The sequence below is a fragment of the Psittacula echo genome (genome assembly GCF_963264785.1).
Source record: "Psittacula echo genome assembly, chromosome: 7".
Taxonomy (NCBI): domain Eukaryota; kingdom Metazoa; phylum Chordata; class Aves; order Psittaciformes; family Psittacidae; genus Psittacula; species Psittacula echo.
This window is the reverse complement of record NC_137740.1, coordinates 31,692,218-31,716,341: the sequence shown is the minus strand read 5'-3', so window position 1 is coordinate 31,716,341 and position 24,124 is coordinate 31,692,218. Positions and strand designations below refer to the sequence as shown.

General features: G+C 42.3%; 1 protein-coding gene across 5 annotated transcripts; it reads right to left on the bottom strand.

Moving 5' to 3' along the window:
* Window positions 1-66: 66 nt before the first annotated feature.
* On the bottom strand, window positions 67-23,320 carry ZMAT3 (zinc finger matrin-type 3). 5 transcript variants are annotated; one of them, XM_080624183.1, is made up of 7 exons: window positions 23,114-23,320; window positions 18,343-18,668; window positions 16,708-16,827; window positions 14,781-14,947; window positions 14,567-14,667; window positions 13,420-13,577; window positions 67-556 (listed from the first exon to the last, which is right to left on the bottom strand). In XM_080624183.1, exons 1-7 carry the CDS (start codon window positions 23,292-23,294, stop codon window positions 491-493), a joined length of 1,119 nt encoding a protein of 372 aa, XP_080480309.1. In that variant the 5' UTR covers window positions 23,295-23,320; the 3' UTR covers window positions 67-490. The 5 variants fall into 5 exon arrangements, with proteins under 5 accessions (XP_080480309.1, XP_080480311.1, XP_080480308.1 ...); XM_080624185.1 differs by having other exon boundaries at window positions 13,420-13,607; window positions 23,118-23,237; XM_080624182.1 differs by lacking the exon at window positions 67-556 and having other exon boundaries at window positions 8,233-13,607.
* Window positions 23,321-24,124: the final 804 nt, after the last annotated feature.

Genomic DNA, 24,124 nt, shown 5'->3' with positions numbered 1-24,124 from the left:
CATTTGTTGTTAAATACAAATCGAAAAACATCTTTCAGTTAAAAAAACATACATTCAGAGGGTTCAATGACGTTTTACTAAATCTGATTTTTCCACGTTTTTTCCACACGCACAGGGTGACAATTCACAGCAATTATCTTTTTCTGTTTAGGCAGTAAACAAAGAAACTGGCTATTAATCCAGTGAGCTGCCGAATGCTTTTTATTCCGTCTGATGCTAAGCATCTCTGAAGACTGAATTCTGAATTCCTTTGGTTACTTTTTAATTACATTGCAATAAAATTGCAAGGAATCGAATTTTACCAGTCAAAACCCAGGGACTCTGTGGAAGGTGATGGAGGTCCAGCTATTTTATACACTAATTACACTAGCACAGGCCCTGGAATACTGTGCTATTTTTATTCATTCATGAAAAAAACCAACAGCCCTTTCGTCTGGATGTGAGCGACTGCTGTTTCATTCTCAAAAACAGTCAATGCACTCTCCATTTGTCAAAAAAGAGCTGCCCTCTTCTGTTTCCAGGGGATATTGCCACCTCTCAAATCCGAATGGGTGTGCTGTTGAAATCAAAATAAAACACCATCACTTTGCCTGCTTCAGAACAACAAACCAATACCAATAAAACACTGCCACCTTTCTTAAATCCTCTGAAAATGGGGCAATATTAAATAAGAGCTTGAATTATGGGTCTAAGAAGGGAATGGTTTGGGATTCCTAAAAGTATGTCTGCAGTGCCATCAGGAGGTGTGAGCACAGCATAAGAAAGCTTGCCTGAGCTGCAGCCGAGCCGGCTTGGTTAGGCAGTACAGCTGTCAGGGCAGACTGACATTGGTGTATGGATGTGGGGACAGGCACCCCGCACACATCTTTCTAGGGGCAACTGCATCTTGGTAGCTCCAGGCACCCATAAAAGCCACTGCGAGGTACCAGCCACTTCCGCAACCACCACTCCAGATGCAGCAAGGACTTCAGAGTCTCTACCTGGCTGAAGACTGATGGGATTTCTGCACCCAGAAGGCTCAACCACATGAAAACAGGTAGCTTTTAAAGGCTTTAGAAAATTTCAGTCTTGATTTTGTGGTAGCCACACAGTAGCCTGTGTGGAAACCACGAGCTGAATCTGCAACAGGCGTGAGGTGATTGGTGCTTACAAAGCAGCATATCACAGCCCGCATCAAAGCTGCTGGACCAGAATTTAGGTGGCAAGAAACACAGCCCAGGGAGGTGGATACTAACTGAGTTATTTTGTAATTACGAATTACTGTGACACATTTTCTTCAAAACTGAGTCCTCTCAGTCCTCTACTGTTCTCGATTTTTTCAGTTAGTAAAGCTATTCCTCCAAGGAATAAAGATTAAATGGTTGTTAGACCATTTCAGGAGGGAGACTTGTGATCTCACAACATGATTGCTCACTTGTCTTCTCTTCCCCATAAAATTAATCAGAAAAATGCCTGAACTGCCCAGTAAAAGTCCTTAGAAAATGGATCAAGTGCATCACTGCATTTACATGAACATTTGGCAGAGTCAGATTTGCCGCTCATGCATGACATCTTGTATGTTATTTATATCCTTATGAATGAATCCAGTCACCCCCCACTTGCTCTTTCCCCAGAGGGACAGGCAAGATTCCCCTGTGACACAGAAATGTCACAGCTTCACCAAGGTTCCATTAAAGAAAGAAGAGTGGCTCAGATAGGTGAAGATGGAGCAAAAGCTGCTCCCTAGTCTCCGTGCTGAAGGAAGTCTGGGCATGTCGATGCTGATTAAGACTGGCCTCTTGCTGTCTATGTGGAAATCTGACTGGACTCAGGGCACCTGGCTTTGTACTTGTGCTGCAAATGAACAGCACAATAAATACTACATTTTATTACCAGTTTAGCTTCATAACAAGAACCTCCACTGCAGGTGGTGATTCGATTTTAAAAAAGGTAGTAACATAAAGGTACTAAAAAAGAGGAGTGAAGCTAAGTGGATGTACCCATCCTCAGCTTGGCTCTGGACCAGGGCAACCCTAGCATCTCACAGCTTCCATTTCATTTTTTCTTCCACGGACTTTCCAGGTGCATCACTTGACTTTCACCATTTTCTGCAATCTCAGCAATAGATTTTCATGCTTAAAGGTGTAGAAGGGAAACTATTCGGAAACAGCCTCAAAGCACACCAAGTGGATGAAGAGCTAACACACATTTAGCCCTTCAAATGCTGAATTTTTGAGATTTTGCAGAAATCTGCAGCAAAATTTGACAGTTTTCTTTGATCAAACAGCAACTCCATGGAAACAAAATGCTGCAGCCATGATTTTTCCATAGTGCTGTAGATGGCACCAGCAGTACTGGGTTAAAGGCAGCACTTCCAACATAGATAAGTAATTTCTAATACACAGAAATTGGAAATGTCTCCAGCATGAAAACAATATTAAAGATTGAATCCTTCTGGGAAAGGCACGTGGTATTTGTCTGGCAAAACTGCTGCCAGCTATCTGACACTATAATTGTAAAACATGAAGGTTTATCCCAAATGCCACGCATAAGTGATGCTCCTGCATGATGTGACACAGCTTCATTTCCTTCTGGAGGAAACCTAGATCATCTTCAGCAGCACCTGCCGAGCACAGGGTGACCTCAATCAGCCTCCAAGAAGACATTCAAATATTTATCATTTGTGGCACTGCAGCATTGAGATGATGGGTTTCTATATAGAATGTAGCTTGACACTGGAAACCAGTAGTGCAACCTAGGAGAGACAGGGGTCTGTAGTCTTTAGTTTTGATATAGGCAGTTCAGGCAACCTCAGCTATGTGCAGGGGGTTGTCTTCTATAGCTCTAGCTAGGCTTAAAGGCTGCACTCTCTGCAGTTGCACAACCACATGCTAATGACTCCTTGTAGGGTTAAAATTTGTAAAAGACTAACTTCTTGGGGGTTTAAGCCTTGTTTTCAAAGACAACTTGCAATCAGATTTGCAAAATGCTCCAGAGATTTAAAATGTCTGCTGGGATTTATGAAAACACCCAAGCAGATAGCAGATTAAGGTGCTAAATGTTTTTAAATGTAACCCATGACCTGTGCCAGACCCGTGTTCAAGGCTTGGCAGAATCACCCAAGGGAACCTCAAATTTTCTCTCTCTTTCTATTCTCATTTCTTCCACTGATTATTACTTTTCCCTCTGGGACACATACATTATATTCTCTTTAAGTATTACAGCCTGTGATCTGAACCATGTATCTTTGGGTTCTGACATTTTAGGGAAGCATGCTCGGATTTGGAACGCCCGGACTGTATTCGTTATGGGAATATTAAGTTGTATGCCAATGACAATAAATGCTGGCTGGCATTTTTGTAACTTCAAACCTCTCATGAACTGTTTCAGAGAGCTTGGCTGCTCATCCATTTACCATGCAGTCTGTTAAGTGAGCAGCCTGACAGTCACAGTAACACAGCTCCACTTTTTCATAACAGCTTTAGGACACCATTTCTTAAATCAAGACAATGCCTTTGAAGTTAGTGAGAGAAGGCGGCAACACTGGCTTTGTTACTGCAATCAGAAATGCAAGTTAAAAGTATGCATGCTAATTGTCAAGACTGTCACCATATAATTAGCATACATAGTCTGTACCCAAATTAAGAACTCCCTTGGAAGCTTATTATGTCCTAATATGTACCCAGCACATATATACATATAGCTGTGCTCTGACCCATACTTGCATTTCTTGGCAGCAGTGAGAAGCTGCATGAGGATCAATGCTAATCTAGATGAACAATGTGTCTTCAGAAATCTGTTCCACATATTAGACAGTAGGCAACGCATGAAAGGACTCCAGGGTGATGTGACTGTCCCTCTACCGAGAAACCTTTTAAGAGAGATACTGCTCCATGCATTCACATCCACCCTGAACTTCTAGAGCGTCTCTTCATACTCTCTTCACCCTCAACCTCCAATGCTTCCTTCAAAGCTTCAGGTATGTGTCTACAGCTTATGTTTTAAAAATTGTCATGTCTTCTGTGCTGGTATCAGGCTAACACACAACTCACCCTAAGGACAAGGGCTTAACCCAGCTCTGCTGCATTTTCCCTTTGTGGGAAGACAGCGCATGGAAGACACAGTGTGCTAAGCCACATGTGATGATCCCTGAGCTTTCTGCATCCTGCCTGTGGGTCAGGACTGCAGTAGATCAAGGAAGGCTAATACAAATAGTCAGCATCACAGCTCAGATTTATCAGACATTATTTCAAGGCTGAACATCTGGCATGTGTCTTGGGACTGTGGGATAGGCAAAAAGCAGACTGATACTATCCACTGCTGCCTTCCATTTCTAACTCCCCAGTTTTTTGTGCCTGGGGTCACCACAACCTTGAAACATCTGCCTTATTTTTATTGATATTTTTCTGTTACCACTTTTCTTTGTATTTTTCAATAATATTCATTAGAAATTACTTGGACTTTATGCAAGAAAAATCTGTGCTTCACACAAGTAAACAAACCTTTATTAAAAGCTGTCCTATTAATTACACTTCTGTGACTGTGACAAGCTAAACCAAAAATAGAGTAGTGAAAAACAGAACCTCGAAGACACAGTCACTGAGACCAGTCATAAGAGGAGGTGTGAGAAACATCCAGCTCTAATGTCTGGGCACTTTGGTGCTAGCTACAAGGCAGACCAGCAGAATGTACAACAAACAGCCCATAATCCCACCTGACATAAATCAATGTGATATCCTGGAGATTAATTGCATTGTTCCTCTGTCTGAATTTGGACCTGCTAATCCAAACATCCTCACAGTATCACTGTTACACAAGTAGCAGGTGCTCACCAGCTTTTACAAACAGAAGCTACTTGTCTAAGACTCCCAAAGAATTCAGTAGTTGGCCATTTCCTAATTAAGCCAAACATGCTGCTGCCGAGATACTGCAGAAGTATTAGAGATAGCTGCATTAAGGAGCTACTGGAAAGGAATCTCTTATAAATAGTGGGTAATACCAAGAAGGAAGAGTCCTTTAAGGGACTGCTTCACATGCATGCACACACAAATGTGGTAGGTCAGAGGGGAGAAGGATGAACCCCTCAAGGCTACTGAGATAACAGCCAGCCCTGCCTCAAGCAGGAGCTTCCACTCTTTCCTTATACAATCCCCACCTATACAAGTTCACACACAGCAAAACCAAGCCATTGTCATAAATGACATCTCGGCTAACGAGCTCTCTTGACACCACAACCAAAGATTTTTGCCATCATGCTGTTGTTTATCAAGTCCCTTAAGTGCGAAGTGTTCTTTACAGACTCCTCAAAACATTAGGTGTTAACCCCTATGTCTTCATCTCTTCTGGTGGACAGGGATTTTGCTATTTGACTTCGCATTCTTTTTTTTTTTTTTTTTTACTACAAATCATCTTTTAAAACCCAGGGTAATACTCAGACTCCGTGTTTTTCAGACTGTTGGTCTCATTGCATTTAGTTAAACATGTAGTCTGCCTTTTTCAGGTAAACACCGCACTCCTACAAAAAATTCCAGAGATGCAACAAACGCAGCATATTATTAAACTATGCTCATTTCTTAGAACCTTATACCTTGCTCTTTCATGGTTCTTTCTCTTTGTAAGTTGGGATGAAGAAACAAGGCACAGATTAATACTTTTTTTAACATCTTTATATGTACAGCAAACACCTGCCAAAGACACTCTCTAGTTCCATGTAATACACAGTATTCTTCCTATCTCTCTTTACACGTGTGTAATTCCACCGACTTTAAATAGATCTGCTCTTGTTTCATGCAGGTAGAGAAGTGAAGCAATGGAAGAAAGCCAATTGGAAATGTCATCCATTGAAGGATTAGGCCAACGAATTCAAGGTATTATCTGTTACAGCAGCTCAATACTATTCCAAAACAGACAAGCAGCATTCAAACGCTTTAGGAGAACTAGAAGTAGGAATTAAGAGAATTTATGTGAAGTGGTCATAAATAGATACAGAAGAGCCTCCGGAACCTGCACTTCACAAACATGCACCCGCTACAATCCTCCTCCTAAAAGCTGTTGTTTTTTCCACCTCTTCACTAAGATTTAACAGCAGAAGCAATATTGAGAGATCTCTCTGCCAAATTTCCCTCCTTTTAAATCATGTGCTAAAGTCCATTTCCTAATGCATTGTAAAGTCATTATATAAACAATGAAAATCCAACAATTATTAATCAAATGGTTTATGAAATCCAGCCATTTTCATCAGCCTGTAAACAGGGAGGCTAAACAGATGTCCTGGTTTAGCAGTAGCAGTCATTTTTTCTCCTTCTTAGTAGCTGGTGCAGTGCTGTGGTTTTGACTTTCGGCCTGGGAATAATACTGATAAAGCCGATGTTTTCAGTTGCTGGTCAGAATGTTTACCCTGACCAAGGACTTTGTGAGTCTCATGCTCTGCCAGGGAGGAGGGGAAGCCGGGAGGAAGCAGGGACAGGACACCTGACCCAAACTAGCCAAAGAGGTATTCCATACTACAGCACGTCATGCCCAGGAGGTAGAACTGAGAGTGCCCAGAAGGGCTGGAACGCTGAGGGATGGGGGGCAAGGTATTGGTATCGGTCGGCGGGTGGTGAGGTGTTGTATTCTCTTCCCTTGTTATTTCCTTTATCATTATTATTATTAGTGGTAGCAGCAGTGGTTTGTGTTATACCTTAGTTACTGGACTGTTCTTATCTCAACCCGTGGGAGTCGCATTCTTTCGATTCTCCCTGTCCCTCCAGAAGCGGAGGGAAGAAAGGTGGGGGGGGAAGTAGACTGCATGGTTCTAATTTACGGCCTGGGCTTAAACCATGACAATGGAGATACAGCAGGGTCAGCAGCTTGGTATTGAGAGGCCTTGGGTTCAATCTTCCTTTCGAGCCATGGACTTTCTGGGCAAATCACATACTTTCTCCCCAAACTTTACTTCCTCAGTTGTAAAATGTTGAAAGAAAATTAAGTGAGATCCTTAGACATGAGGGTAAGAGAAGAAGCAAGAGGACTGTCTGTGCTTTCAAATAACACAATTAGTCTTAGATTTTAATCTATTTTTCATACTATTTTATTTGCTGCCTAATTTAATAAATGCCTGTGACTCTGCATTAGGTTGCCCAGGTATCTCTGTATGATACTATGGTTTGGCTGTACCAAACTGCTATAGAATTAATATAGAATACAATTACTACATGTAAATATTAAAAAAGGCAGTGTTTTAACATCCAGCAACAAGGAAACAGTGCTCTGTATAGGTTTGCTCCTCTCTGGTTCCTAGGATGACTGAAAGTAACTATCTGCATGGGCATAAGACAACAAAGGGCTGCACTTACAGGCTTTGACAACTCTACTATACATGAGAACACAAAGCCTCCTTCATTTTATTGTTAGCACAGAAGCAGCACTAAGGCAGCTCTCAGCCCATCCAAAAGGTAAATCAGAATAACTCCATCACAGCGTCATTATTCTCTGTAATGGTCTGATGTACTGAATAACAGAGGACTGGCGAGCACAGGAACAAATCCCTCTTCAAAGTTGCTTATACACACAAAGCTGTGCCTCAACAGCACACTCTGAACGTCTTACCTGTGCCACCAGGATGCTGCCCTCGAGGTCAGCAGCTCACTGCACTAACAGCATGGCTGCAGCAGCAAGTAAAAGAAACATTTTTCTCTTACCTGAGTTGAACACAACATACCCCAGATTCTGCTGTTTTAAGGGTCCAGTTCAGAATGTCCTTTCTGTTTGGAAAGTCATTTATGTTGCATAAGCACACTCTCCTCTGGAGCCCTCAAGTAATGAAAGAGTGGAAAAGCACACTGGTAAAAAATGTACAAATACAAGTATCGAGCTCAGCTTGTCGCCACCTTTTTACAGCTAGAGTTGAAAGTAAGTCCGTGGTTCAGCCTGGGGCTGTTGCAGAGCTTGTGATGTCTACTCAAGAGGAAAGAGCAGCAGAAACAGAGCCCTTTCTGTATCTTTTGGTTCCCATCCCATCAGATGCCAAGCACTCCCAACCCCTCCTGAAGCCAAGACAGCTCAGAGGGAGAACTCATCTGTCTTTCAGTAACAGCCGAAAATACACTGACCCCCCTCCAGGGTAACAAATTCTACACTGGACAACACTCCTTTATCAGTGTATTAAAACACATTATTCATGTAATCACACTCAATGCTAGGATAAAATAAGTTTAGTCATGCCTAGTCCAGCCATACCAAAAGCAGTATCAATACCAAACACTAAGGCTGTACAATGATAACAGCAAGATGATTTATTATATACTGAAGAAGAAAAACAAAAATAAAAAGCAACCTCCGTCACAGGGATCAATACAATATAAAGAAAATAAGGACAAATGTACAAAACCAACCTGACAAGAAGGCTCTAGATGAAACATGTTCAAAGCACTTGCAAATGTCACTGGACAGATGCAGAAGGAAATTAAATCAAGTAATTTTTCCCCTGCAAAACACAAACTGAAAAACTGATTTTGTTTCTTAAAATCCACAGTCCAGCCTTTACCTGCAGATACTTCACATAAACCACATGATTTTAGTCGTGATAAACTTTTTAAAGGAGAGGTTCCCAGAACTATTGTTTGACCACATTTATTTCAAAGTAGATTTTATTTTCACTTCCAGCTTTACGCATGAGGCAAAGAAGCCAGATCAGCTCAAAATAACAGGAGCTAAGCCATCTCATCCAGAGCAACTTTGTATATATGGCTGTAAAATTTTAAAAAACATACCACAAACCAAAAAACACATATATGAGAAAACAACATCAGTATGAAATTCCTGAAGGGTTTCAAGGCTTGCTCCTACTCAACTGAAGTCAATGCACTTTAAATTATTTCAGATGGAACAAGACCAAATCCTTACGTAACCAAATACACATTCCTCAAAAAGCAAAACCTTAAGAGTGTTGTAACCCAAACATAGAAGTAAAAGACAAATTTTAGCCATGTACCTTGCCTGGCACTAGCCAACATAATATATTTACCTACGGTATTTCATTTACGCCTGACCTGGGCAAGATTCCCACTGGATACAGTGCATATTACTTAAATAACATAGCAAAAGGACATCATGCATTAGTAAGCTAAAATATGAACCTGTGCTTACAGCAATAGCTTTCCCTTCTAATGCCCTATAATGAGCATCTAGAAAAGGCAAGCAGCTTTACAGAAAAAAATCTGCACTTAGTTACACTGATGACCATCCTAAGCAACTCCACAGAAGTTTTCAGGGTTCATTTTGATGTACATGAAGAAAGCAGAAAGCCAAAAATTGACCAGTGTTGGGCAAGATTATAGCACATTTACTATTACTGCAGAATGCAAAATAACAGCTAATGCTTAATACAAACAAAATAGTATCACTTTCAAACTCCTCACAAATATATGGATTCCACATAGTTTACTTCCTCGCCTTAAAACAAATGCTTAAATGTGGTATGAATTTCCTATGCGTCTAAAAATGTCATCCCATATCAAAGGAACGGGAGGGGGGAAAATAAAAAGAAATGGACATTTAAGAGAGAGTTGCAAGGAAATTCCCAGTTTGTTTGGTATGAAAAGAAACAAAGAAGACCCACTGACTGGATTTGGGGTTTTAATTAATTTGTTTTGGGGTGGGTTTTGTTGTCTGAGGGGTTTTTTTGCATTAAGGGAAAGAAAACAATACATATGTGGGAGGGAAAACACTTTCACAAATACAATAAATACCAGTTCTGATCCAAAAGCAAAGTGCGATATTGAGTTTTCCATTTAAACAAAAACAACCTACAGAATAATGCCTTAAATATTAACAAATCTATTAGTGGTCAGCACAGTAAAATAAATATGAACACAATGATTTATATTTTGTTTCTAGCAGCAACGGTCATTAACCTACTGGCCAATGTGACAGCTTCACAAAAGTCCTGTTTCTTGGGTTTGGTACTTTGTTTAACATGAAAAAAGATTAATTGGGGAAAATGGTACTACAGCTGTACAGTATTGTCCCCAGCCCATCTATGTCAAATAGGGTTTGGTCAGGACATGTTTTCAATATGTGTTTTGAACACTGATTTAGAGAACAGCTTTGCATTTCACAAAACAAAACAAAACAAAAAAAAACCAACAAACAAACAAAGAAGTCAGGATCCCCTCAGTTTCTCCATCTGACAGTAGGAGTTTGGATTGTCCTGAACCCTAAAGATATTACTGAAGTTGGGTATTTTCTCTCTGCAGTCAACAATTTTCTATGCTAGAGGGAGAGTAGGAAGATCACAAACTGTTAAGCAATGCTGAAGAGGGAAAGGAAAGCTTTGGTCACTTGCAGGGAAAGGCTGCAATGGAGTTCTGGGGCAAAGTGAGTCTCAGCTGCTTCCCCCAGCAAGAAATATCTTTCCTCCCATGTAGGAACCTGTCCTACACTTGTCATTTGAGTCACGCTATCTGCTTTAAGCCTGTTATACAACCCACCACTTTGAAATTCTCAGGATGATGACATTCACTTGTTGCACTCCCTTGAACAAAAGCAGATACAGACCTCTCTGTTCAGGGTTGACTCAAGCCATTTCTCAAAACCAGATGTGGCCCCATGCAGAGAGGAGCCTGCAGGACTTCACACCTCATTTGCACACCATCCCAAATGCACTAGCACTGGCATGTTGTGGCAGGTTTGCAACAGTTGTTTCTAGGAGGCAACAGCATGCAGAGCAATCTGAGTTTTGACACCTCTGTCAGTCACTGGAAATGCCAAATGAGGAGCAGATCACTGGGCTGGGAGCAGGGGCAGCAGCCAAAGCACAGTGGTGAGCAGCTGATTTTTGGGACACACGAAAGCAAGCAGAAATGCCTTCCTGGCCCTAGCAACAAGCTTGTCAACATTAGTACCTACAGCTCTTCCAGCTCATATTTCACAGTGTTGTTGTTCTGCTACTAATTGCAGCCTGTGGGAAATGCCACGCTGTAATTTGCAGCAAGGGGGATGTTTAACCATAATGCAGGGATCACTCTGGTGAAGCAGAGTGTGGTAAGGCTCATCCAATTCCCTCTGTCCCTGTACAGTGGTGTCAGACTGTCAAAACAAAAGGCAGAACACAAAGAGAAAACCAGAGCCCCTGTTTGACTGCAAAAGATGAGGGGAAAAAGCTGATGAGAGATTTTTGCAAGGGGAATGTTCTTCAAGGCTGCACAGAGGATGAGCCAGGAGCAGGAAAGCACAGAAGAAACAGACTTACAGGCTGTCAAAACTGCTTAATTAGTGCTTTGCAACTTGGGCACTTGTCCTCCTACCTTCTAATGTGTTCCAGTGCACAAACCCTTGGGCTTTGCACAAAGGAGGGGAGGGAATCCCAGCCAAGAAGACGCCCATTGCTATGCCTGTATCTGCAGGGCAACAATCACCATGGAATCATGCAGGGGGTTGTTTTTGTCCACTATGCAAGAGCTCACTTTGACTGGATTTAGGAAGACTGCATTAAGGTTGTACCTGATGCTAAGGTTAAGGTGTACCTGATGCTCTCAGGTAGCTAAAGATAACAATACTCAATGTCTGAGGAGCAGCCAAGTGCAACAAACTTTTCTGAGGTGAATTAGGAAGATGAATAAAAACTATCTGGATTTTTGGTTAGTTTATTCATTTTTCATTTTTTTAAGGCAAGCAGAAAGTCCTCCTGCAATGTAAGAGGCAGGATCAGAATGGCAAAAAGGGAAAAAAAAAAAAGGTGGTGGGGAGCTACCTTCACCATTACAAAGTAGGTAGAATTTATCCCTGGTAAAATGCTACTGAAACCAATGGAGCTGCATTTAATTCAATGTAATGCCTAAAGAGGAACGAGAGACAAGCCATGATGCTCCATTTACCCCTGCTGTGCACCTGCCACTGAAGTCAATGAAGCTTTACCAGCGTACAGCTATAGCAGCACAGTGGTGAATCAGGTCCAACAGGGGTTACCTACATTCTGCACTTGCCACTGAAGTCAATCTTTTAGAAACATTGTGAAATGGATTCCAAGCACAGCTCCTCACGTCCACCCAAATAAGCAGAAAAATAAATGTCAGCTCTACTTCTGTTCCTTATCCCCTTTCTACTTTCGCTAAGGAAAATAAAAGCAGACACACCTTTGGGCTTGTCTATCCTTAAAGAAGTTGCTTAACAAATTTCATGAATACTTCTGTATGGCCAAAAAGCTGTTACGCAAACAATCATCACCCCTGACGTTTACATTCTACCTAACTTTAGATTTTTGATGGTCCCTAAGACAGTGAAGTTTACATCAAGGAATGGAATTAAAACCCATCCTGAGATGGGAAAAGATAGAGGGGAAAAAATTCATCCAATATTGGTAGCTCTAGTGCAAAGGAGTATTTCAGCTCTCCTCTGTAACACCTACTGGGCTTTGTCCAGGGAATGACATGAAAGTGAGACACATCAGTATCTGCTCCCCAGGGTCCAGGCAGCCCTGCTCCCCTGAGCAATAGAGCTGTGGGCCGGAGACCAACACTTGCAAAAAAATTACAGCTGACAGCTCCTTTCAACCTATTCTCAACCCTACTCAGTCTAAGGCAGAATCAGAGCAGAGCACATATCACCTGAGCAGGTTTGCTTTCCAATTCACTTGAGCCACTGAGATCCCCACATACTCTATTCAGGGAGATGAGCTACAGCCATGGTGTATTAAGGTGACCAGTCAACAACATTAAGAATCTTTTTTCACTGTTAACTGGTAGAATAGAGTATTTCTGAATCGGGCTAATCAGCTGATATCCAATGTCAGATGTTCAGAATGAAATCTGCATCACAGAAGAAGCGGTAAGAGGCAAGACTCTCCAATGTCTAACACAGCTTTTCTACAATGATGTGGAAAGAATTTACTCTGGGCTGCTAATGGGAGCCACAAGCAGCAATCTGTGGGCAAGTACACCACCTAATTCATTCATTCACAGGCCCCATTCCTGCCCCTCTTTTACAAGCTGCCAGCGATTCAGTCTGCTTTAGGGAGGCATTCTGGAGCACTGCTCTCTGGTATGTGAACAGGGGAGTAGGCTTTGCACATGGTCCACCTGTGTGGTAGAACCACAGAAGTTCCCAGCACTTCTGGGCTTTGCATATTCATGCAGAAGGCTGGGGAGCAAAGTCCTCCCCGCCACTCAATACAATGAAGAGCCTTAGATAATTAGCAAACAAACATCAAAAACACTCATGTCCTGCACAGCGTCATCCTGCCAACTATGATAGAAAAAAAATCTAACCATACCATTAAGTTTGCAGGTGTTACATGTACAGCTCGAGAGCATACTCCTATCAAATGGAGCACAAAGCAGGGCATGTGGCAAACAGCAGGCAAGAGACAAGCTGCTCTATTTGCAAACTACTACCAAGGGTAGCGCATCATTGTACATAGCCTAAGTTCTCCATCTCACTCCTATATCGCTGTTCGGACACCTTGCTTTTATGCTGTTTGCTTTCTAAGTGCTGTCTGAACTCCATCTCCTCGCTGGCCCCGGCGTTGCACATGGAGCAGTAGAACTGGCCACTGGGGGTGACACACATGGCCAGATCCCGAGGAATCCTCTGGCGTGAGCGGGGATTGAAGTAGGGACCTGAGGAGTCAACAGGAAAGTCTGTTTTATCTATAAGAAAGAAAAGCTTGTGGCAGCTCAGTGACAACTTCTAAACCCAACAAACTATTAAAAAGCAGTCAAAGATTAGCATCCTCAACTGAGCCTGAACTTTATTTTCCTATGACTTTACCACCGAGATCCAGATTTACAGGGATGTAGGACACCAGGGAGCAGTACTTGCTGGTATTTTCTAAAGCAGTAGAGTGGGCTTAGTGCCTCAGTCTTATTAAGAATCAGTAGGAATTTGAAAATTAGAAACAATTTAAGTGATGAATCGGTTCTTTATTTCTTAACCTTCCCATTCCAGAATTAGAACAATCTTTTGATTAAATTGCCTCAGTTTAAAATTGTCACAAAATAATATTTAATAGAACTTTAGAAGATTTATCTTTTCCACATGACAGTGATTAGAATGACACAATTAAACCAGGCTTCACAAGGAATCAGGATTTCAACTAATATGTGTTTATAACACAAAATAAAAAAGATGCTGGGCTGGACACTATAAAACACGCTTTAAATCATAGTAAAGAGGCAAAGTTAATCTCTAATCCCTGAAGAAGGACTCCACTCTAGGAACAGATGGTCCTGGAGGGAGGCTAATATGCTTTCTCATTCCAATCATGGGAGTGCAAGTACAGGTTGATGTGCTACAGCAGGAGTTAAAGTACCTGGCCACTTGCCAAGAAAATAAAGCACGAAAGTTTTTACCACTTCCAGCGGCCTTAGAGATAGGCAGATGGTAAATTACATACATACAGACTAAGAAAATGAACCAACAAGCAGGCTGACAAAACAAAGCAACTCCAGCAGCTGGGAAAACACATGCAGACATGAAGGATAAGCAGAGCTAGGACCAGCTCCTTTCACAACCTGTCTTTGCTAAAACAGACCTCAGCAAAGAAGAAAAACAAGACTGCTTATTATTCATTATTATTCCAACTATAGAACAGATGCAACTCAGTTACCTGTGTTGTTTTGAACCGTATACATATTTCTTCTGTTCTGCATCATTTTATATTCATTCCCTTCTTTCCTTGCCCTTCGTTTGCCTAGTTCTGACGCATCCCTGAAGATTAAACAAATGAACAGCTGCAATTCAGTTTTCTGAGAAATAAAAAATATGCCAGAGACACTGCCACATGCTTTCACAGCCTGAGCGTGAAGTTGAACAATACCTACGAGAATGAGTTATTCTGTGCTTCTGCAAGACGCAGCCTCTTGGCATGATTTTTCCCTTGGTAGTGAGCCTGTGCCACAGCTGGAGAACTAAACGAGGCATCACAAAGCTTGCAGTAATCATTCTCTGTGGCCAAGATCACTCGGCCACCTGGTTTACTGGATCCCATCTAGCAGCAAAGGGAAAGAGAGCATATGAAACACAAGACGGTTAAATTGTTGAAATATCTGAATCACAGGAACTGAGATCAGTATCATCATCAGGCAGCAAGAGAGCTGGAATTAGAACATATGGATTAGGGCACTCTCAAGTACTCCCTAAAGTGTTCTTACAAGAACTTTATTTCCCCTGCCTCAGCCTCCAGGAGAATCTGCAAAATCAACATCTAGGCAAATCCCTAGCCTCATACGGGGAGGAAAGCACTCTGAACAAACACCCTGTACCTCTGCCATAGCTACAGAGGCTTGTTTACTCCACAGCAATGATTTATTTCCTCTACTCCTGATTGCTGAGAACTGATGAACAGTAACATTCACACTAAGGAAGACTCACCAAAACGTAAAGGTGCTTCTCTCTCCTATTTACAGTGTACCTAATCTCTGTGCAGTATTCTGTCCCTACACAGCTCCCTGACCACATGAAGAGATAAAAAAACCCCAACAAAACAATAGCAGACACATCAAACCTCTGATCCTTACCCTTCAGGTAGGAGGGCACCTGGATCAAGACTTCAGAGGAAGAACCCAACCTCACATTGGTAGCTCCTGCCATATGAAGAATATCTTGCGTCTAGTCAGACCACATGCTGATTGGGACAGCAACCATGTCTCCTCAATGTGTATCATCCAGAAAAAAGTGCTTTCTGAACAGTACAGCAGCAGTGATTCATACAGCCATGTCATTGCAGCATCTGCCAAGTCGAGTTTTTTCACATCTCCTTTGATACTGTTTAAGCTTATAGATACAAACACACAATTCTGACTTCCATGTTACATGAATGCTCATGTAGTCCCAGAGCAGTCCTTTTATTGCCATGGACGATTTCCTCCACCAAAACCCACATCAGATACCCTGGCAGGTACAGAACCCACATCCCATGTGGACTTCTTGTTATCCCAGTTAAGTTCTGTGAGTTCTGAATGGTTAGGGTTAGAAAGAACCTTAGGATCACCTAGTTCCAACCACCCTGCCATGGGTAAGGACACCTCACACTAGACCATGTCCATTTACATGGAACCAATTCTCCCTCTGGCAGCTCCAACAACATGTTTATCTGCCACAGAAGATGCTCTTTGCTTTTCTACAGACAAAAGTGGCTTATGCTTTGGGAAACAACAGGTGCAGCTTTGATCTCTGCAGCCAAGCTTCTAGAAGAAGAAAGCAAAAATCATCTCTTTTGCCTCTAATGTGCCCAAGACAGAATTAATCTGGATCACTGAAAGAACAATCTTTTATCCTACACACAGGAACAATCACCTCAAAAGGAACAACATAAGAGGAATTAGCCAACAGCCATGGGCAATGGGTGTAGGAGCACCTAAGCACTTTTCCATGCAGGCTTCCCTCATGAAGTGAAGGGATGATTGTGCAGAGCAGATGCCACACCTTCCTGTCCAAACCCAGCTCCAACAATGCTGTTTTATATCTGCCCTTAACCATACTCAGCAGCACATCAGACTTACCTAGGAATCAATGTATTTGCCACGCAGAACTAGAATATTTTAAGTCCAATATTCTGCTGCGACAGCAGATCAATGCCTGCATCTTCAAAGGAAAGCAAACAGCTCTCAACAGGATGTTTCCATCCTCCTGTGCCATCAACACATCCCAAGTCCTGCGGTAACCCTCAGAACATGAGATCTAGTTATCCTTACTGGGGGTTAGGTGACAAGTAAGCAGCACGATCTCAATCACCCTCTCATGCCTTACCTGAGTTGGAAGGGAGACAATCTGAGGTGGGGCAGGCTCAACCAAATTACTCATTCTGGCAGATGCCGGACAGCTATTAGCAGCATAGTAATTTCGGAGTTTCTTACTGTGGTTTTTACCCTGGAACGAGAACCCAGATTAATCACTGTTCTAATAATAGCATCTTACACTGAAAGAAAAAGGATCCAAAGACCAAAATAAGAAAATGGCCATGAAAATGGCAACTCAGGTAAAGAAGTTATCACTCAGAAAACAACTCTGAACTTGAGAGATGCTGGAATTCCCCCCTTTCTCCCAAATGCTAATCACCCAGCATGATTTGGCCTCATTTTCAACTAATTTTTCCAAATCAGTAAGGTTACAATTAGTTCATAATGTGTTTCCATTTCACATAAACCCAGGACTTCACATTTTAAACATGAAACATTGCTTTGCACAGTTTTAGCCTGAACACATACAATTCTTCATGACAGTGCACGTATGAGTTAAAACATGAGATTGAATGTAAAAAAACCCTATTTCATATTTCATTTTTTCTTGGAAAACATACACTGTAGTTCTTTTAGGTGTCCTGACAGAGCTCCATGAGACTGTGTTATATGCAGTGTGGATACATAGTAAGGCATATGCATAAATGCAAGTTATGTAGAATAAATGCACTTCTGTCCCCCCTCATGGCAGACACACTCTAGAAATTAGTGTAACACTAACTCATCCTACACCTTCACTAGCAGGATACCACTTTTTTAGGGCCAACAGCAAATCTGAGATCCAGGTCTGGTGTCCTAAGGATATGGACAACCACTCTTTTGGATTCACTGGTAGAGAAGGAAACCATATCTCACACAAATATAGCACTAGGCAGAGAGGGTACTAGTAAAAAGGGGTACTGCAATATAATGACATATTCAGTCTCTCGGCAAAGAAGTATAGGCAAATAGTTCCCAACCTATTTCAGACAAATCAACCAGATCAGCTTGAACAAAATCTATTTGATCTGAGCTGACCCAGCTGATGACAGTGTTTGCATAAATGGCCCCACCACATCAGTGGTGTGCATAATCTCTGCAAGGAGATGGTAATAAACATCTGGCAGCAGCCCCCCTTCCTAGTGAACAGCTGGATCCAGCAGAAAACATCTGTTCAGGCCCTACAAAATCATGTCTGTGGAATGAGAAGTTCAAGTTTATTGGAAGAGGTGAAAAATGAGTTGCATAAAACAAAGGAAACATCAGTGTCTGCTTTTTCACCCATGCCATCTTGGTACTACTTCTCTGTTTCTGTGGACAAAGTTTTTGCAAAATGCTCCAGTGATGACATCTTAAATAAAATCACTGCAGCACATCTGGATGACCAGCAAATTCAAATAGGGTGAAGACATGTCTACAGAGCAGCCTTAGTGCATTAAATGGTGTAGAGGTAGCTCCAGGTGAGCTAATTCAAATGCTGCTGCTGGCGTGCAGTCACCTTACACTAAAACCCTTTTGAAGGGGGTTCATCCTTGTGTATTAGCCCATGCTTAGCTCTGTGCTACCACAGCAATGCTACTGGCAGTGAACATGGTGGCACAGGTATGTCTACACAAGCTGCAGATGCAGCAGCCCTGAAAGCTGTGCCTTCTGCTACTCTCCTTACCTGGTAATGAGCCTGGGCTTGTTGTGCTGAATTCAGACTGACATTGCAAAGCTTACAGCACAGAGGCTTACATAGTTCCTCCAGTATAGGGTCCTGTTCCACCACCTTTGCAAGCTCTTCTTCTTGTGTGTGATGAAAGGAAGGCCCCAGTCCAAGAGATTTTGGTGGGGACAATGGTGAGGTGGCTTTTGGCCTTGTAGCCACTGACATAGGAAGAGATGAAGGCTTCTCAGAATGAGGAAGAAGTCCTGCTTGCTGTAGAAGAATCATTGGCCAGGAAGACTGTGGGCATGCAACTTCTGAAGGATGAGGAGTCGTCTTCAGATCTAGACCAGAGACACACAAATGCTGAAATAAGCAGAGCTAACAGGAAGATTGACCATCCCGGGGACAAACTCTGAAACTTCATTGCCTCTACCTTATGACTTTTCACAATGCCAAACAGGATGAAGTCAGTTTATAAAACTTTATCCCACAGGAACAGCAGCATCCCAAACAAGCAAGGACAGATTAAAAGATACATGTGTAAGTGAACTGAATCCAAAATGTAGTTGTTAGTACCCCATGGCACCCTCCTGGGGTACTAACCACCCATAGTACTCAACCAACAGCACACACACCTCACTGCTCCATGACCATAAGATATGACATACAACCTACACAGCACATAAAGCTGTGTTAATGGGAATGAGAGGCATACACTTGTTAGCCACATCCTCTTTTGGCAGCCCAAGGTCAAGCTCAGACTCCAGAACTTACCAAGCATTATAAGAACTTGCCAATGATGTACTGATGTACAAAGATTTACATGTATAAGCCAACAATGACTTAAAATGAAAATGAACCCAAATATTTAAAAACAGATTTATTATATATAGGTACATATAAAATGCATACCCACATACACATCATCCCTCAATTACTCCTTCCTGAGGAAAGATATTCTACAGTTAACTTTTCTCAAGTAAGTCAACAAAAGTGGATGAGTGGGAATCAACTTGAGCATACCTTCCTGTTCACAGTCAAGACCCAAGGGCTCTTTGACATGGTCTTGTTGAATGACCTTGAGCTATTTCTCATGTTTCCTTTGCTAACTACAACTGATGCAACATTTAGAGCCACATCTTCTGCAAAATGGACAGCTTATCCCATGTTAACCTTTATTCAATTATTTCTCAGTTAATGCAAGTTCTTAGAACTAACCCTGCATTTCCAATAAGGAATTCTGAGAGGCTTATTTAATTAAAAGCCTATAAATCACATTTAAAGCCCCAATGTACATTCCTAGAATAATGCAGAGTAGTGATATTACGAATCAAGGCACAGCTACTTTTGCTAATGTCTTATTAGCTTCTTATCATAACAAATCCTATTCACTGCTATACTGGGATCAAGAGAAGCATTATCTTGGCCTTTGCAGATCACTTCCAGCTAGGGCTGCATTGGTAGCAACTATGTTTACACTACGGGCTTTTCTCATTTGTTTAAGCAAACAGTGAGTCACATCTACTTTTTAAAATAACACATCTGGAAAATTAGGGGAAGGTAAATAAAATGCCACCTAGAAACTTTGTTCCCGAGTCACTTTTGAAAACAGAGTTCAACTTCAAACACACTTAGGAACCTGGAGAAGAGGATAGCATTTATATGGGACAACTTCTCGAGTTTTCAATGTACTAAAATTAGCAGGAGACAAATACCTTACTATATTCAAGCTATGGAAAATCCTAGCTGATGCCTGCATTTTTAGGTACTCTATTACCTTTGAAAATCTGGACAGAATCTTTTGTATCAGCAAAAATAAAAAATAATTAAAAAAAGAAATTAATAAAATCAGTGGGACCAAAATGCTTGAGTGACAAAAGCATTTCTGAAATGGTTCACCTCTAAAAATGGACTTCCAAATATTACAAGATTGGAGACAGTTATTACTAGAAACTAAAGGTAAGAAAAAAAAAATAAAGGGAAAAAAGAAACAAACAAAAAAATAAGCCAGCATGCACTGCCATGGGAACAGGCTTTTAAGACAGCAGTAGAGCCACCAGGAGTTTTTATGGTTTTGAACAGTCCTTCACTACCAAAGCTGTGTGAAATTCCAGGAGAACTATACCTAATGTGGTGTCACCATAAAGACAAAATCAAAACCTCTATCATGAAAACTAACTGAAACAAGATAAAATGGAATCCACCACAAAGGAGGAAGGGGACACACAGGAACAGAGCGGTGCCAATCATCCACCAGCACTCTAAATTCTGTAGTGTGACCTAACTTCTCTCCAACTTTCAGCATATGTGTTCCTGTTTAAACAGAGCTATGGAAGATTTTGTTGTCTTTAGCTTCCTCAAGTAGTATTCTGTAGATAGTCTGATTCATTTCAGTGGGGCTACAGATGGAATATGTTCATGCTCATGACAGTTAAATATATCATAATGCAGGCCTATTGTGGTAGTTTAGATTAACTATGCATGCAGGTAAGCATGCCATCCAATTTCACAGTTTTATTATACCAGCATATTGGGCCTCCTACCTTAAAACGCGAGTAAATTACAGCTAAATACTTCACAGAGCAATATAAAGAGATCTGCAGTAAATGGCAGTTGGGATCCATCTGCTTAATTTTGCATGAGTGTTTGTTGCACTTAGTCTTCTATACGCAACTGTCACTGATGGGATCTGCCATATACAAGAGAGGATACAGTACTTAGAAGATCTGCACACACAGGGGAAAAGGTATAATGTAATATTGTTAGAAAATCTTTAATTGTAAAGTCATTTACTGATTCTTAGGGTAAGCAGTAATCTGAAGGTAAAATTAATGCTATATGGGCAATTTTAAAATTAAAACTTCTTGACTTGGCATAGGCAACTGATTTACTTCTAACAGTGACCTTTCACCACTGAAATTGTTCAAATTATGTTGATTTCTTTCTTACAGATATTATTTAAGAGAGGAAATAAAAAAAAATCAAAAAAAAAAATCCAATTCAGCTTATTTACGTGCCCTTTTAACCCTCCACTGCTGGTTGTCACAGATACCCTGTCCAGGAGAAGGTAACAGGGCATTTTTGACTCTTCCTTTCCTTTTACATGAGAAGCTGCAAAATCTTCACACTGCAAAACAGCAAGCGAATCTCTGCCACAAAGGACTCATAACAGTACAGCCTGAGGCAAGGTAAGGACCTGCAGCTCTCCAGGGTGAGCTGAAGAGACATTCTGCTCAGGACAGCATTTCTCAGATCTCAGCATGCCTTCTTCTACAAGCTGTACAGGTGAGAAAATACTTCCACTCTGCGCCAGTTGTCCTCAGATGGATACAAAGCAAACAGGGGCACAAACCCTCCACATTACATTCATGTTGGGGCATCCCAACAGCAGCATTGAAGGAGAAGACCCAGCCTCCATGCCCCAAGTACCACAGCCTGGTAGTAGCCAGGCACTGCTGGTGGCACAGACAACAGGGAACAACCTCACCAGCTATCAACAGCACATTTCTGGAAAAGGAACTGGAATAGCCTCAAATCACCATTTGATGGGGAAGGCACATATACACATGACCATCCTTGGCCATAAGTGTAAACCACAGTGAGACTTCTATATGCCATATGTTCCCATCAAAATTAGTTTTTTAATGCAGTTAAGGCAACTAATAACAGTGACAGAAATCTATACAAACGACGAACAAGTTGTAGGTTTTGCGGTGGGGTTTTTTTCAAGATAAGAAACTTCTCAAGTTCCCTTTTATCTCAGAACATTGACATCACTTAACCTAACTTTGTTAGAAAGTTTCCCTTTGGCCATAGGCCTTCTGTAGGCCATAGGCCTACAGAACTTCACGATGAAGGGCAAGGTCATTTTATAATGCTGTAGGGATGGAAAACAGCACACAAAACAAGCACGCATTATACACAATTCTGCATCAAGGTATAAGCCCACTAACCCTCTGCTGATGAGGATACACATTTAGTAATCCAGAAACAAGAGGGCATTTAGCAGCTCTGACATCAGCATCAGAAACCACAGTGTAAATCCTGACATCCTGGGCAGACATTTCATACAGTCAGAGAATAGTTAGGATTGAAAGAGACCTTAAAGATCATCTAATTCAAACTCCCCTGCCATGGGCAGGGACACTTTCCATTAGACCAGGTTGTTCAAAGCCCTGTCCAACCTGGCCTTGAACACTGTCAGGAATGGGGCAGCCACAGCTTCTCTGGGCAACCTGTGCCAGTGTCTCACCACCCTCAAAGTAAAGAGCTTTTTCCTAATGTCTAAGCTAAACCTTCCCTCTGTCAGTTTAAAGCCATTCCCCCTTGTCCTATTCCTACATGCCCTTGTAAGAAGCCTCTCTCTAGCTTTCTTGTAGCCCCTTTAGGCACTGGAAGGCTGCTCGAAGGTCTCCCCAGACATCTTATTTTTGTAAAGCTGCACGGCTTTAAGAATGGGCGATGGGGTCTAAGGAAGAAAGCAAGCCCGGGTATGTACTACCTTGTAATACCTTGTAAAACCGCAACTTAAGCAACTATCACCGTACCAACGGCACGATTTTGGAAACGCAGAAACGAAACCAGCTCAGAGCAGAGGCAGATGCAGAAACCCGCATCACCGAAGCGGCGTAAGCACTCCCGAGCACGGCAGGAACACTGCGAGCCCCCGCAATGCCGTACCGACTGGCAAAGCCGACCCCAGTCCCCTAAAACGCCGGTGCTCCTAGCCGAGGCCACGCCGTGTGCCCGCCGCGCGCACCCCAGCCCCCCGCGAACCCCGCCGCACCTACCACCTGGCGGGGGCTAAGGGCGACGGCCCCAGCCCCCAGCGGTACCACTGCCCCGTACGGCTCCACACAGCGCTGGAGGCCGCAGAAGGTGCTGGGGCCGGCAGCGCGGCCCAGACCAGCTGCAGGAAGTGACGGCAGCGCGGCGGGGAGGGTTCTGCGGAGGGAGCCGAACGTCATGACCACACGCCGGCGCTGCGAAGAGGGTTTATTCCGCCGTGGATCGGTAGTGCTGGGGGAAGGGGGTGTCGCAGCTTTTGTACCGGGAACTTTAGGTGGTGTGCGACCCTGTCGTGCTGTGGCCGGTGTTTTCTCCTCCGGTCCCAGGTAGCTGCTGGTATTTCCCGTCTGACTTCTTGTGAAGTGAACTCACAGAGCCTCACGGTCGCTGAAACACGGTATTTGGTATTACAGACCATACGTAGTATAAAAGTTGCTCCAAATACTGGACTGTACGGTCAGATCATAGAATCATAGAACAGTTAGGGCTGGAGAGAACCTTAAAGCTCATCTAGTTCCAACCCCCCTGCCACGGGCAGGGACACTTTCCACTAGACCAGGTTGTTCAAAGCCCCATCCCACCTGGCCTTGAACACTGCCAGGGATGGGGCAGCCACAGTTTCTTAGGCAGCCTGTCCCCATGTCTCACCATCCTCAAAGTAAAGAGCTTCTTTCTAATGTCTAATCTAAATCTTCCCTCTTCAGTTTAAAGCCATTTCCCCTTGTCCTAGTCCTACATGCCCTTGTGAAAAGCCCCTCTCTAGCCTTTTTGTAGGCCACTTCAGGCGTTAGAAGGCTGCTGTAAGCTCTCCCTAGAGTCTTCTACATGCTAAACAAAACAAATCCTGAGCTGAGGTTTTGTGTAGGTCATTTAGTGGTCTTTTTTTATTACTTTTTTTTTTTTCCTAGCACCTTTTGTTTATGACAGCAGAAATTGCCATTAGCCTGTATTTACATACATAAACATCTTCAGCTTACTCCCGCTATTCATAGCCAGAGTTGAGTTAATT